Source organism: Nomascus leucogenys, chromosome 20 (genome assembly GCF_006542625.1).
Source record: "Nomascus leucogenys isolate Asia chromosome 20, Asia_NLE_v1, whole genome shotgun sequence".
NCBI classification, from domain to species: domain Eukaryota; kingdom Metazoa; phylum Chordata; class Mammalia; order Primates; family Hylobatidae; genus Nomascus; species Nomascus leucogenys.
The window spans coordinates 44214546-44231406 of NC_044400.1; the positions used below are offsets into that span (position 1 = coordinate 44214546).

The 16861-nt window shown below is 40.6% G+C and overlaps 1 protein-coding gene across 1 annotated transcript in view; it reads left to right on the forward strand.

The window, feature by feature from the left end:
- The window catches only part of BEND4 (BEN domain containing 4), a 34621-nt gene extending 24828 nt beyond the window's left edge, over positions 1–9793 (forward strand). The window contains exons 3-5 of the mRNA XM_030801196.1: positions 1634–1725; positions 7016–7256; positions 9576–9793. Of these exons, the coding sequence (XP_030657056.1) occupies positions 1634–1725; positions 7016–7256; positions 9576–9793 (551 nt within the window). The remainder of the gene's footprint in view (positions 1–1633; positions 1726–7015; positions 7257–9575) is intronic.
- Positions 9794–16861: the final 7068 nt, after the last annotated feature.

Genomic DNA, 16861 nt, shown 5'->3' on the forward strand with positions numbered 1-16861 from the left:
CCGCACTGTGGCATCAGTAAAAAGGGTTGGACTTTTAAGAAGCTGGTGAAATTAGGGCCATTTGACAGGTTTTATTAAACTTTGGTTTAATAACAGGCCTACTTCTGATACACATGTGACTTATTTTGGTTGCTTCTTCAATTTGGAGAACATATCCATATAACTGTTCACAAGTGGCCACAGCCCAGGTCTGTAAGGATGATGACTACTTAAGAAAATACTTTTTTGGCAAGAAGAAAAATTTTCTAACCTACTCCTACTTCCCGTTAGTCAAATTCTTCAAAAGGATGTTGAAGTAGTTCTTGATTTATTATGTTACATTGTGATGTCACCTAAAAAATCCAAAGCTATTATATTAGCACTGCATAAAATGATAATTCCTGTTTGCTGTCTTAAAAAAATGGGTGAGAAAAACGAAATTTAGAAAGCTTGGTGGTGATACTTTAAAATTAGGGCTTAGGTTAAATATTTATTATTTTCTCGAACATGACAAGAACATCTTAAGAAAACACACAGCTAAGAAATACAGTGGCAGCAATTCATATAAATTAGGTTAGTAACTAAACTACCAAGACCTTTAAAGGCAATTAGTTACTACTCCTGAAAGGACTCTAATGTAAATCTTAAGATGTAGGCATTATTTATGTAGTGGTACAAAAAAAGTCATGCTCTATGTTGGGTTAATATCTATTCACTTTTATTGTGATTATTCAATGAGTCTGTAAGACTAAGCCTCAAAAAATAGTGTAATAGTTAGTGAAATATATAACCAAAGGGATCAAATCAATTGAGCTTCTTTTTGGGACACTTAGGGAAGGACTGTGTGGCCAAGTGTGTATGCATTGAGAAGCAAGTCTAATTGTATGGAATTCTGATTACTGAAGAACTAGGAATGAATCCATCCTTAGAAACACTTACATTATTGATTAATAATTAGCAAAACCTTAGTTTTCAGTACCTTAATTTTAAAAAGCATCATTGGGTGCTACTGCTGCAACCTGAGTCAAATAAGTCGAGACATGTCTCTTCTGTGAGTTCTTTGTGATCATGATTGTTGACCCAAATTCATCTTGGAGTAAGTTTGACTTGGAAGTTCTCAGTGAATTGTGCTGAGCCTAAAAATTCTTTCCAAACTATAGCATCTGTTCTGTATTTACAAACTGAAATAACTACGGATGTCAAATGAAAGAAGATTCTATTTCCTTTAGAAAAAATATTTTTTTTTTAGAAGTTTGCATCAAAAATCTTTTTAGAGGCCGGCTGCAGTGGCTCACGCCTGTGAACCCAGCACTTTGGGAGGCCAAAGCAGGAGGATCACTTGAGGCCAGGAGCTCAAGACCATCCTGGGCAACATAGCAAGACCCTGTCTCTGCAAAAAAATTAACATAATTAGCTGGGTGCAGTGGTGTGCACCTGTAGTCCCAGCTACTGGGGAGGCTGAAGTGGGAGAATCACTTGAGCCCAGGAGTTCAAGGTTGCAGTAGGCTGAGATCACTGTACTGCACTCCAGTATGGGTGCCAGTAAGACCTCTGTTTAAAAAAAAACAAAAACAAAAACAAAAAAAACTTTAAAAAATTTATTTTCATGTTACGGGATAGCCAATGTGTAATTGTTACCATTTCTTCCACCCAGTGCCCTGCCAGACCGTTTTAGATTACTTGAAGACAGTTCTGCAGCACCACAACCAACTCCTGATACCACAGCCAGCTGACCAGCCGACTGAGGTAGGTCTCTAGTAAAAAGGTGAATGTTCCATTTGGAATTCCCTTAAGATGAAGTCTCTTGATTAACTTATCAGTGTATACCAGAACAGACTGGCTAGCAAAATAGTTTTTGACGGAGGTTTATGGGTCTGTTACCTGTAAGTATGTAATTTGTGGAGAAAGATCACACATGTATTTAACTACAGAGATTCAGCTTCGTGTACTGAGTGGAGAAAGACAGAGATAATGACAATTTAAATAGCATGGGCAATTTTTCCACCATTCTGTTTGTACAGAAATGCCTGAAGTGAGAGACACCAACTTGTCATTCCCTCAGACAGAGCCTGTGTTCCACATGCCCCTCACTCTGGGCACCTCACACACTGGGCACGATTCTCCAGTATGTAGATAGGCATTTTCCAGATGTCAGGGCCCCTGGACATGGGCTATTTTTTTCACCTGGACTTAAAGGGAAGAAACCACAATCTCTCCCAATCTGTAGAAGAAATGGTGTGTTTTAATAGTAATAAAGATGGTACATACTTCTAAGATGTTCAAGGCTCAGTTTTGAATATATGACTTTCATACGAGACTTGAGAACCATGGACAGTCCCCATGAGAATCCCCTGGGGAAGCTCTCGGGTTTCCCCCAGCCTAAAAATAAGCCTTCCTTGGATTCTTCTTCTCTTCTGCCGTCATTGCCCTCCTTTCTACTTCCATCTCCTTCCAGGCTCCCAAAGTATCCTGGGTCAGCACCTTCATTCCACACTACAGCACATCTTGCTTCTTGAAAGTTGGGCCCAGGTCTCATCTCTAGTGCCATAGAAGACACTCAATTCATGATTGCTGAATGATGACCTCATTTTTTTCTAATGACTAAACATTTGAAAAACTGGTCTATATTCATTATCTTCTCTCTTTTAATTTCCATTTGCTCTTCCACCCTGTAATCTGGCTTCACTTCCACCGCTACCAGAGTTTTCTGCAAGAGACCCCTGGTGACTCTCCAGTTGTCTGGTCCAGTGACCCTTTTTCCACTCTGGTCACCCCAGGCTCTCACCTCTCCTCCTCCGTGCTCTCTCTTGTCCTTAGCCTTAGTGTCAGTACTTTCTCCTGGTTCCTTGCCCCTCTTCCTATGACGCCTTCATGAGTTTTTCCATCTGCTGTTCTCCAGAGTTCATGCTTTGTCTTTTTCTCTCACTCTCTACTCCCTTTTCTCATCAGTTATGTTTTCTATTTATTTGTTTGTTTATTTTTGAGACAGGGTCTCGCTTTCTTGCCCAGGCTTGAGTATAGTGGCGTGATCATGGCTCACTGCATCTTCGACCTCCCAGGCTCAGGTGATCCTCCCACCTCAACCCGCAAATAGCCGAGACTACAGGTGTGCACCACCACGCCCAGCTAACTTTTAGTTTTTAAAGAGACAGGGTGTCACTATGTTGCCCAGGCTGGTCTAGAACTCCTGAGCTCAAGAGATTCTCCTGCCTCAGCCTCCCAAAGTGTTGGGATTACAGGCATGAGCCTGTGCCCAGTTATGTTTCTTATAACATTCGCTACATGTGTGTTAACAAGTCCCACATGCGTACCTAGAGCACCAGTCCCTGTGGCTTCATTGTAGACCATCATGCCAACTGTCTGGCCCACAGTGGTTTGCCCATACGTCGCTTGATGTCACCACACCTATTCTGAATACCCATCTGCAATTCCTCCTGTTTTCAATAAAGGCCCCACCAACCCCAGGCAGAAGTTTCTGACACATCACTGACTCCCTCGTTTCCTAAGTCTAAGAATTCTACAGCCATGTTGAACTGTCTCTCCTTTCCTAGGTTGAGTCTCTCACCTGACTATTGTAGCAGCTTCTTTCTTCTCTATTCTCCACACTGGAAAGTTATTTGTTTGTTTTTTCTGAATTATAGATCCAAAGTAAATGTATGCTTAAAATCCTTTGCTCCCTAGAATTAAATCCATATTTCCTAACTTGACATTACTGTCATACAAAAAGCACAGCTGAAAAGCCCACTTCCTCCAGGAAGCTCTCCCTGACTGCCACACCCCTGCTTTGTGCCTGTGTGGCACAAAGCAGTCAAATTCAGAACTAGTTACCTTACTTAATAGTAAATGTACACCTATGTCTTCCATTTGATGATGACTCTTAAGTAACCCATTAATTAAGGGTGATTTGTTTTGTTTTTTTTTTTTCAGTGACTCAATAGGTCAATGTTTAATAACCTGTGGGTGGCTAATTGAAGAAAATATACAACCAGAATTCTACAAAAATGAAAAGATAGGGGAAATATCTGCATAGGACTGGTTAAACTTTATGACTCGTCATCATTATGACTCTTTATATTGTCATTTCAGGCACACGAGCATTTTCTCGTTTTTACTGTTTATCATATTTTACTTATATTAACTATGCTAAAACGGGTTTATAAATCTCATCCATAACCCGGAGAGCATTCTGAATTGTGCTTTGGGCTATAAATTACTTTCTCTTTCTTTCCCTTTTTCTTGATGAAAATTACCTCCAAATGGTATTCCTGCATTTTATGAGACCAACATTTTATGTAGAGCTGCTGCATTCAGTGGATTTTTTCAAAGGTTTTGAGAAAGCTCCTTTCCTGGACTGTCAGCTGCCAGATCATTAGTCCATCCCATCTTGAAATAGACCATTTTCAAGGGCACAGCAAAGCATCACTTACAGGGTGAACTCTGAACTTGAGAATGGCATCCCCAGCCCCATCCCTTTGAGTTGTGAGCCCTTGGAAATGGATTTGACCTCCTTGGTAAGATAGAGGTGTAATCCTGGCTTACCAGGTAAACTCACTCTCCTGAGCAAAACAGCTTTTAAAAATTATATGGTGTTAAATAAACAGCTTAAAAAGCAGCTAGACAGTCTTTTCTAAGGCTGACGAATATTTACAGGGACCATAACTAAGAGGATGGTGGAAGTCTCATTTTTTAAATTAAGGATGGTAGAAGTCTCCTATTTAGTGGCTCCTCGTCTATGCTGCTCTCCCTAAAGTTCTTTAACTTTGTGAATTTATATTCAGTGGTTAAAAAAAAGTAAGAATTCTTCAATGTAGCCACCATTACTGGGTGTCTGCTGTGTGCCAGCCACAGAGGCCCGTGTTCTACTGCGTCAGCCATTCAGCAAATGTTTATTGCACCTGCATTGCGTCAGGCGCTGTACCCCACCCTGACAGTCTGGCATTGAATAAACAGGTAACAGTCCCAGCCCTCGTAAGCTTTTCTTCTAGTGGGAGACGGCTGGTTTCCTCACCACAAACCACCAAGCTGGGATTATCATCTGTATTTTAACACAAAGGAGCAAAGTTTAGAAAAGTCACCTGCCCAAGGCTGAACCCAGAGCCCAGCTGTGGAATAGACCTAGTACCTCCACCTGTGAGGAGAAAGGACAGAAGTGTGCAGAGTGCCTGGGGCAGGCGCTTCGGGCTGGTCATCAGTTGCTCAATAAATGGTGACAGTTACTAAGCTTAAGCTTCCTCCACAAAAGTGCTGGTGACACAGTGAGTGGTTTTGAGTCAGCCAGCCCCCGGATTTCACCCACCCTCCCGGCCCACCCAGCCTCCCTGAGGGCTGGGGGTCAACCATTCAGAGCCCTTAGGAGCCCATTCCTCTCAGTGCTTGGGAAGCAATGGATTTATTTTCCCTGCTGCCGCTTTCCTCCCAGCCGTAGCCTCTGTTCCTCATTTTTGTGAAAGACACCACTGTTTGAACTGGGGATCATCTTGCTTCCTCAGTCTCCCGTACATACCCTGGCCCATGGAATTGGTTGCCTAGCCCTCTCAGTTTGACAGCTTTCACTCCCACCTCTCTGCCCTGCACAGACTTGATTCAGACCTCCGTCTCTCACCTCCTGCCATGAAACAGCAACCGGGGCTGAAGGACTTTTTGGGAGCTCTGGGCCCCTGCCCATCTTTTGACTGTCTCTTATACACAGGGTCCACCACTGTACCCAGCCGAGGCTTGGCTCGTGCTCCCAAATAGTCACATCTTGTACTCAGGATAATTCAGTTCCTTTCAGTTGTACAAATGGGAAAACTTTGGTCCAACAACTTGAAGTAACTTGCCGCAAGTTAGTCTAATAAGACACAGAACCGAGATTCAATTCAAAGCCAGCCTGACTAAATTCAGAGCACAAACTAGGTGCCTCAGTTGCCTTCCTTAGGAAAGGAAACCACATCACGCTGTTGCTTGTTGAGGAGAGTATGAATGCTGCCGTGATGAGTCTCCACGCGCAGAACTCAGTGCTGGTTTCCTAGCCGCTTCGGGCTGCCTCCCTCTTGTTGGTTCCTATGCCATTTCCCCTTCTCAGTGTTTAACTAAACAGAGCACTCTTTGAAATAAAACCCTATCAGATCCAAATGGTGCCAAATTTATAACCTGTAGTAAATTTGCTGAGTTGTAAAATGAATGAGTTTTCCCTTCTTTGTTTTGTACACCTTAATTACTGGGGAAGGAGTACATTAAAACTAAGATCATGGGTTAATTAATTTGTCCTGGACTGTAGAATTTTATGGACAACCAGAACTAAAGTAATGGTTGTGTAGGTGCAATTGATTAAACATGGCTTATAAATGTTACGGAAATTCCCGTAATTAGTCCCACTGCAGCTATTTAGCCCGGGAATTTTATAGCAGACATAAATTATGAAGGTGAAAAGTAAGAAAAATTTTGAGTTGACATAGTGGCATTTGCAGAAGCTGTAATTTGAAGAAACCTGTTTTGCATTATTATTAGTGATTTTTTTTCAGTTTCCACAATTCTCCCTTCTTAAAATTTGCTTTTTAATGTTTCTGTTGTAATGCAGTGACTACCAGGTGTTGTGTGCGTTAAACACAAGTAAAACCTTATTAAAATAGATCACCAGCATCATTTCTAAAAGTACTTAAAAGTAACCAAAGAATGAAGAGACCTGTTTGATCACACACTTCAAAGTTTTGCATGTTTTAATAGATTGAAAAGGAAAGTTACAGGTTAGATTTAAATAGTGGTTCCCTGTCATTGGATCTTGACACATTTTAACCTACCTGTTAAAATGTAAGTTATAAATAGCTCCCCTTTCAAAGGTGTTCATTATACCTCATTGGCTCTTGTTACAGAAAATGCAAATGTAATTTGAAAAGTGCCCCTTCTGAGTCTGAGCAATTACTTGCGCACTTCAATACCTGGTTCATTGTCAGCATAGCCACTTGGTTAAAAAGCATGTTTGCCTTTGAAATGGAGATCACTTCTGCTTCTGGCTGGCTGGCTTGGTGGGTAATGAGAAAATATTTCGCTTTTCCAGGGAAGCAAGCAGCTGTTGAACAACTATCCTGTCTACATAACGAGCAAACAGTGGGATGAGGCTGTAAATTCTTCAAAGAAAGATGGGAGACGGCTCCTTCGATACCTCATCAGATTTGTTTTCACAACCGATGAGCTTAAGTACTCATGCGGCCTTGGGAAAAGGAAAAGGTCAGTGCAGTCAGGAGAGACAGGTCCCGAAAGACGCCCTCTGGATCCAGTTAAAGTAACATGCCTCCGAGGTACTGCATCCTTCCGCTCAGTGTCACCATCTGTGATCTCATTTCACCGCATTGGCTGTGGCTCTCCCCGTACAAGTGTTCAGCCTTCTGTATTTTGATTTCTTTCTGCTGAGAACGTCTAGGCTTCATGTGGCCCATCTACTCAGTCTTGAGAAGCTCTTTTAAAAACCTCCGTTTGCCTTAGCATTGTTGTTCTCACTTAGTGGTACATAAGCATCGCATAGCACCTCATGTTTCACGCTTCAATTTCAGATTTTCTTTGCTGCCAGAGAAGGCCACCTCCAGCAAAACTGGAGCATAGGGGAATACACAGAAGAGGGGAAGGTGTGGAAATTTTTTTTAATGGGTAAAATGTTACCTCATTTCCAGTTCTAGTTTGTGTCCCCTTCTAATACCTTCTCAAGAATACTTGACCCAACTCCTTAAATTTGTTTAGGATTAATTCTCCTTAATGCTAAAATACACCTTGCCCAGTAAAACATTTTTCTTTTGGTTAAAAAAAAAAAGTTTCTATTAAATGTACTGCGGAGATAATATGACTTCAGCAGTATTAATAGCTGATTACTTTGCAGTTGATCTGCACTATTGTAGGCCAGGCAGAGGGGTGGGAAGGAGGAATCAGGAGGTATCCAGTTGATTCAGCAAGTGCAAATACAGACCTAGACAAATAGAAGTGGTATAGTGCCAACAAAACATTGTTCACACCTGAAAAATCCATATCAAAAAGCTCAATATTAACCTATACAGTTCAGTGGCAGTTTTATTGGCTGGAAAGACTTAATATTGAGTTACTCAAATAGGGATAAAAATTTTTCCTGGTGAGGAAATCACAATAAAAAAAAAAACCTGGATTATCACTGCTAAGGCCCTGCTTATTGGAAAGAAAACCCTACTTCTGCACTCCCTCCTAAGATGCCCACAGTGATTCTGGACATTATGTGCCTAGGATGCATATGTAGTTTTTGTTAGCAGCTGAGATTCCCTAGGCCTACCCCCAGACATTCTGATTCAGAAGGGATGGGGCAGGCATGCATGGTTCCTAGATCAAGACAACCTTAGGGGCTTATGCACATATGGCCCACGATTCAGGAAGCCACCTGAGATGAAAATGCCTGTATTTACTAGGCACAAGTGCTCCAGCACACCTCCTATTAGTTGGTCTGAATATTCCACTTACTCAGAGTGACTAGGTGGTAGAAATTTCCAGGGTCTGTCCCGCCAAACTAGCAATAGTTTTCTGTATTCCCTGCCATCATCAGAGATGATGGAGTTACTCACCAAGAGGCAGTGTTGAGCTTGGGGGCTTGACTGAGTGCCCTGTCTGTGTGTACTCAAGGGAGTTGCCTTTAGGCTTATAAAGGAGCCAAATAAGGGGTTTCATCGCTGTATCATTTTCCAGAAATTCTTACTCAACATTTTACACTTCTATAGCAAGTCAGTAGAACTGATGGATTAAAATACATCCCAGAGAACTAGTACTGCTGCTCTGGAAACACTGCAGGAGCCACTGTCAAACTGACGCCTGATGCAATCCAGGCTGCCTAACCAGAGACTGCCATCTCCAGCTCATTTTTCACTTAGGGCCACAATGCGTGGACCTCCCTCCAGCTTTTGGTTGGGGAATACGTAGGCAAGATATGGTGATTGTCTGTGTTGGAGGCAGCTGAAACAGTTCACTCTTCTGGGCATGTTAATTGATTTTTGGTAAAATTAAATATTTAGAGGAGATAGCATGTGAAAAATATTTGCCAGCCCATGTATAGAAATGACATTTTCAGAAATAAGTATAGCTAATCACACAACATTCTAAGAACATGGGTACCTTTTCTGAACTAACACTTAGGCACCTCCTCAGTCATTAAGACTGTTATTTTATTGTACTCCATCTTCAGATTAGTAGCTGGTTAAAGAATACCATGCTAGTGGTATTTGCTGCGCTTCTGGAGATAGTAACATTCTCAAAATGTGAGCAGGTAACAACTTGGGTTTTGAAATCTACTCCTTGACTTACACCAGACATGATGCATCCCATACCTTACAAATCGAATTTACCTTTTATTTCAACAGCAAATGTTCCTTAGAGGGATTACCCTCTTACTGATGCAATTTTTTTTCTTTTTACTTCTGCACATGAGAAGAAAATTTGTATGGAATAAATTGGGTCTAATGAGTGACATCATCATGGCATTGCATTGGATTTCCCATAAAGCTTTTCTTATAGAGCTTCTGTTAAAGTTTAAGCAGCCTGCCCTATCATCTTCTGCAAAAACCAGCTGTTTTTTTCTCTCTCTCTTTTTGATGTTGTGTATATTCCTGCAGAATTCATTAGGATGCATTGTACCTCCAACCCCGATTGGTGGATGCCCTCGGAGGAGCAGATAAACAAAGTATTCAGCGACGCTGTCGGTCACGCCCGACAGGGGCGGGCGGTGGGGACTTTCCTGCACAACGGTGGCTCATTTTATGAAGGGATCGATCACCAGGCTTCTCAGGATGAAGTCTTCAATAAAAGTTCCCAGGATGGATCTGGGGATTAGTGGACAGAATCTTGCTGTTGTAGCAGCTGGTCCTCTCAAGAGTTGCAATTGTGAATGTCCTGTTCCTGTCACCTGAGAGTCCAAAGCATGTCATTCTGCCATACTCTACACATTCTCAGCTGCCACAGTACCCAAATAGAAATCCATTTTAGGGTTGTTTGGGAAGTCTGTGGCACCTACAGCAGACTTTTGGAATATTATATTATAAAAAGAAAAAACTACATCTGATTTTTAAATGATTACTAGCTAGATGGTGAGGGTGAAAAAATAGGTGAGCTCCCGTTTACCTTTCTGAAATCTTCAAGCTCTGCTACCTGGGCAGAGATAGTCCCCAAGGTAGGCTGGGGTAGTGTTTCCCCATGGGAGAAGGTGGAGACATGGAGTTGTGTTAAGGGACAAGAAGCAAACATTCTCTTAATTCAAATAAGTTGTCTTTATGTTTTCCAAAGACTTGACTTCATATTTCTCGGCAAAGACATAGGATAGATGACATCATATACCATTTTGACATTAATAGTGTCTATTACTAAAAGGAAACCAGAGAACAGAGGCAACATCTACAGACAGTGATTAATTACAGGTCAGCTGTTTTTCTGTTGTTTAAAAACCACTGTGTTGATCAAGAAGGCACTATTTGATCTCTGGAGTTTACAAACAGTAGTCATTTTTCATTGTTAGTCAAGAAACATCCAAAGATCCAAAACCATTTTCAAATGCTCAGTTTTGTAGGTTAATAAATCCGTAGTTTCCATAGCCTTAAATCAGGCTTTGTTGACACAATGCCAAAGTGAAAATTTAAAGCAATTAGTTGTTTGGTGCACTGAAGACCAAACAAGTGGTGTGACTGTTGGTATTCGCTGAATTGACTAGATGTTCTGGCATTGTATACACACAGCTTCAAGGCCATTCTGACAACTATGCAATGGGCTTGTCAGTAATTGCTCTGAAATTTGAGGGTCTTTCTCTGCTGAGTTGATCTTTAGAATTTGTATGAAACTTGTCTCCCGTTGTCCTTGATGAAAACGTTTTATCCCCTCCGTGCCTCCTTTTCCCCAGTGTTCTCCTTAGCTCTGGCTAAGTCAGCACTGTGCCGCTCCCACCCACTATCCCCTGGTTAATTTGTTGAAATTAGTGAAATTAATTTCATATGTGAAATTAGTGGTATCTTTGGAACCTTCCCATATTGGCAAATGTTATAGAGGTGCATTTCTGAGGGCTTCCTGTTTGGACTCAGGAGAGGCTTTCTTTACCAAACTAGTCCAGATTACTACATTCTTTATAGAGCAAAGGGCTAAATGGACAGCGTTTATTGAAGGCTACTAATGTCATCTACAGACATGACCCAAGGGTTTTGAAAATTGGTTGGAGATTCAGGTTAATGAGCATCCATTGATAAAGGGTTTTTGGGCTATTTTTGTCAACATAAACTCATAAGTTGTCCTTTAGATTTAATATTTAGTTTGCATTCACTATATACAAAGTCCTAGAAACAGGTCTTTCTGTAGCTTTTGTTTATTAGCTTTTTTTTATTACTAGAATTCATCCATTGAAAAGTTTAATGTTTATGGAGATGGTCATCTGTCAGATCTGCTCAATGATGTAGTGGGAACTAATACTTCAATCCTGTTTTGAGAAAATTAACTAAAATTTGTGAGATCTATTCAGTGGTATAGGGAGAACTAATATTCAATCCTATTTGGGGCAAATTAGCTAAAATTTGGAAGTAAAAGAAATGATATGGGCAAATGCCATGTTCTTACGGCAACCACGAGACCAGTATCTTTGGCTATCCAAGGAAGAAAGATACCTCTTAAAGCATTTTTAGAGGTCCGAGAAGTCAGTGTCTGTCTTATAAGATTCTTTGACAATGTGACATCTTTGCTAGAAGAAAAACACCACGATAGCCTCATCTGTTTTTCCATCTTACCTTAATTTTTCATTGGCCTTAAGTTGTCCTTACTGCTGAATACATTGTTCTGTTTTTCTAAAGCAACAATATTTGATCACTGCTTTTAAGAAAAACAGACTAGCCTTTCTTGTTTTTCTGGAAGTTTGAGGGTCCTGAATATTTCTTCATATCCAAATATCTTGGAGCCCTGTCATGCTGGTCTTCGCTGAGGCTGATGAGAGCACTTTCTGCACCCCTGCTCCATGGCCGTACATGACAGCACACCTGCACCACTGCTGCAAGGGCAGGGGACAGCAGCCTGTGATTTAGCTGTCGCTGTTACCTCCTGAGAAGGCTGCTGTCCCAGGTTTGCACACCACCTTTGTTCCAAAGTTACACATGGTCTCTTCCTCCCTCGCACCCATTCCAGGTTAATCATTTCTCTATCAGCTGTTTCTCCATCAACAAATTCTGAATGTTGAGACTAATCTTTTGCACAAGGCTGACGGACTCCATACTCAGCATCACACAGCCAGTTCTAACTCCTCTCCTGGGTCTAGGACCTACGACTTTCGCCTGAGTGAGATGTTCCTACGACTTTTGCCCCTGAGTGAGATTTTCCACTGTACTTCTACTGTTTGTGTAACTGCTGGGTTCCTTTAGCCAAGCCTAGCGTCTGATGCAGGCACTAGCAGCCACTGAGGCTATGATACAGCATCATTGTGGACACTGCTGGCTCCTCTCCTTGGGACGTATCCACACTGCCACTTGAGCTTCTCGGTGGTTGTTTGCATGGTCTCCTCTTCTTTCAATCAGGACCTACAAAGGATGTTCATTTGTGTTTTGTTAAGGCCCATTGGGCCTCTGTGTAGCCAGGTTAAAAGCTCACCCACTGAGATCGGATGCTGTCATTGCTCTGTGAGCCTTTCAGTTGAAATCCTTGGAGATTTGAAGGTGTTGCTTATTATTTTGATTTGATTTTCTGCCTCTTTATCTGGCAAATGGACAGATTGCTCTCACAGGAAACTTAGTCATGTCAGCTTTTAGAGTCCTCGAGTCATGTTAGCATTGGTGGTGTAAAATGGATTGAGATAAAACAGCTTAGGATGCAGCTGTGCCCCCACTTAGTTGGTGAGAGGAGGAGGTCACGGGGCTGGCTTGGCAACAGAGACTAAATGTGGCTTTTTTGTCAATGACTAGGTGTGGGCCATAAGCAGAAGAGCCATACCGACAAAAAGTGACACGTGTCCTGTGTCGCCCAAATTAAAATCTCGTTACAAAGATCATGCCGGCTTTTCACAGTGAGCTGAAGCCCCAGGCTCAGTTCCAGCCAGGCTCAGGATGACCCTCGAATGGTATGTATTGGATAGTGTAGGCCAGGAGCCTGTGGAGGGGACCAGTATTTTGCAAGCAGTTACTAAAGTCACATTTCTCACTGACTCTTGACGGTGCATTGTACAAAATCTCATGGCTTAACCTTAGTGTTCAATGCTTTCATGAAAAACTGTAACCATTTCAATTTTACAAGTACTTTCTCATTTTACTTGAACATTTTACAAGTACTTTCCATATTTACTTGAAAATATTTCCTCTAGCCCTTGAATCCAGGCATCACTTTTTTGGTTTTCCTCGTTCCACCACAGCATTTAGGTGACCGTTACCATTTATGTTTCATTAAGCTTCACTAGGAATGTAAGGATAATATTAGGGCATTTGCAGTAAATTGTTATTACCTCCTTTAGTAGGGGATTCGAGGCATATATGTAGCTACTTCACACCTGTAGAGTTAGTGGGTGATTGTATTCTGCATTGTTCCTTATTCCTTTGTCAGTGACAGACACATTGACATAAGAGATTCCTTCAGGATTATAAGGAGAGATAAATTATTAACCATTTTTTATTTGATCCAGCTACTCCATGTCCCATCAACTAGTGGTAACTGATGTTGATACGATTTTTTTTAAGTCCAGTAACTATTCTTGCAATATCAGATGTTCACCCCAAATTAGGCAATAACCCAGACTTCGAATCTATAGGTTTATGATTCCTACATTCCCCTGCCGCTCTCAATGGCTTGTTGCCTCCCTTCTGTTGCTCTCAGAAAACAGATGGAGATCAGGTAAAGATGAAACGTGCACTATATGTTCAGAAAAGCAAACATCCACTGTCCTCACTTAGATTCCATCCTTCAGTTTATGCTCTAGAACCTAAACCTAATCCCCATTGACTACCTCCTGAGTTTCTTAGGATTCAATTATTTTTAAAAATCTCATCCATGGATAATAGCTTCAATTTTAGAAAAGATTTAAATGTATAACTTTCCTCATTCAGTGCTATGTCATTTCACAGTACAGATCTGCGTTAATTTTTGACAGCTCATATATACAGATTTTTAGAAATGTAATAGAAAATGATTTTGCACATATGGTGCAAGTCTTGCTGGTGTATGTTTAATGTGGCAACACGTGCCAAAACTGTTTGGCAAAACATGTCAAATGGAGTGCTTGAGTCAGAACTCTAATGTAAATGTGTCTAAACAGCAGTATGTATCATTACGATGTATTTTTGTAAACATAGTGATGGCTTCTTTCAGTCATGTAAGTACTGGATAAAAATAACCACTTCAGTTAGAGTAATGTGGGAAAATGTCACCCAGCGGATGGATAGTCCTCTGCAAAGTTACATTGTCAGCCAGTGGCACTGGTTCTTTTATTTATGTTGGGGTTTTTGTTTTTTGGGTTTTTTTGGTTTTGTTTTTTTTTTAGAGGAGAGTGAAGAATTGACATCAGACAACATGGAGTGCAAAAATAATAACCCATCAATATTTGCCTTCTAAATGTAAAATGTAAACATTTAACTGATCTGTGTGCACATTAGAGACCCTTCCACACTCCACAATATGTTCAGTTGCAGGCTAACACTGAGAGGTTGAGACTTCCCTCATCTAATGACCAGCTTGGTTAATTTGACTTCTGAAGGCACTAAATTACCAAGTCTTTGCAGTAATGGTGACCAGATTAATTTTCCTCATAACTCTCTATAGCTGTCTGATATAAGGGCTGTGTTTTTACTGAATCACAGATCCTCAAATTACAATGGAAGCACGTCTGCTAGTATACTAGACTCATTTGAAAACCTGTTTATTCTTGGAATAATTGGGCCAGTACAAGTGGCCAGATGTATCCTGGCCACATTGGAAAACTATTTGGGCCCATTCGGAACCACTTAATGGCAACAACAGTAGTAACTATAGTTAATATCTATCTATTGAGTTATTGTGTGACAGTTACTTGGATAAGTACTTTAATGCGTTCTCATTTTAATCCTCCCAGCTACCCTGTGAGGCTGTTACTGTTCTTATCCCCACTGTATTGATAAGGAAACTGCCCAAGGTACTCAGCTAAGAAGAGGATTGCCTTGGGCATAGGAAGCAGAATGACGAGTTCAGTCTTCCTCAGTAGTTGGAGCACAGTTCTCAAAGCCCATCAACACTTTGGAATGGATTTGTTGTTTTATTTATGCCATCAAGGGAGAGTTGATATTTGTGTATTACTAAAAACTACTTCTAAAGTATGTCGATACTTAAGTAGGAACAAACAAACCATATATCCTCTGGGATCTGCCCAGGTTTCTGTATAAGGCTTGACCTATGTAACATCCTATGATGAAGACCAGAAAACTTTTTTAAACAGTACGTAAATTAGAATTAAAATCACGAGTTTGTTCACATTTATCTCATAGGTTCCTAGTGCAAAAACGCAGGGAGATACAAGCAAACATTTGAACTCAGTGAAGTGAGAGTCTTTGGGAACTCCTAGATGTTAGAAATAGCACTGGGACATCAGGTAGCCAACATTCAATTCACTTTTCATGTTTGTGTCTTTGTAGCTTTAGAGCTGATGAGTCTGATTGGTTTGGAAGAGAGAGTTTTAATTTATGATGTCACTGTGAGAACTGTTGTGAAAATTTTGTAAGAAAATACAGTAATCTGTTGATTCTTTCCTGTAGTTTTGGCTTTCACATCCCTTTGGCTGTGTTTTAAGTTCAAGAGCATGCCAAGGCCATGAGGGTCCTGGCTTGTGCTTCTTGGGAACAGGGCATGCTAGAGGTGGGTCATGAAGCTTTCAAGGTCACTGGTCCGGCCCGACCCTGCCCAATTTAAGCATCGCCTTTATGTCTCTCCTCTCTGGAACTTCATGTAGCAGCCTAACACCGGGGCCGAGTTGCCTTTACTCTATTTTCTATGATGAATACTTGTGGAGAAACTGTGACAAATCCATTGATCCTGATATTTTTATTGTTGGAGTCTTGTTGATTCTCTATGAATAATTTCTATTTGATTGTACTGTGTAGAGTTAATACCTACTAGGGATATGTTAATAAAACTACAAATGCATAGTGTAATATAGAATAGCAAGATTTTTTTGTGAACAATTTATATAGAAGAGTAAGTTGTTTTTTAAGTGTTAGGCTCATTTCTTTTAGGAACTTAAAATGTTATAAAAGTTTTTTAAACATTCAATATTTTTAATTATAAGAGACATTTGTTACTAGAGCCAATTATTTCAGGTGTTCTAATTGGAGTGTTGATTTTATTACCTCATATACCTCTAGAATGCCACGTGTTCTGTTGGGGATAAAATTGCACAATAAATGTCAAGTCTCTGTTAAGTGTTTTAACTTGGTTTTTGCATCTTTCCAATTCATTGTAAATACTTTTCGGTTTCTTTGAATACGTAACTTTTCTCTCCCTGAAGCTAAGAGTTTTCTGCTTGTCTCTGAACATCAGGAAATGTTATATGCTTAATATCCAAATACAAGATGCTCAGTTTTGTCAGGAAAGTGACCAGAAATCATCCAGAACTTCATTTGATCTGGTGAATGAAAGGGACAGCCAGTGACGAGCTCAGAGTGATGTGTAGTCCAACAGGATTTTCATACGGTATTTTATACATTCACACATAAAGCACACATGCTTGCTATACATAAAGCACACATGCTTGCTATTCATGGTGCCAGTCCATCAGGAAGAAGAAAAAAACCTATAGCTGCTACCCATGACTTTAAAAAATAAACAGATACTGAATATTTATGGTTTTTGAGCAGTATTCTGCGTACAAAGGCAGAATAACTGTGGCTAAATAAGGGGACATGGTTGTGGCTTCCCACTTCTAGTTATT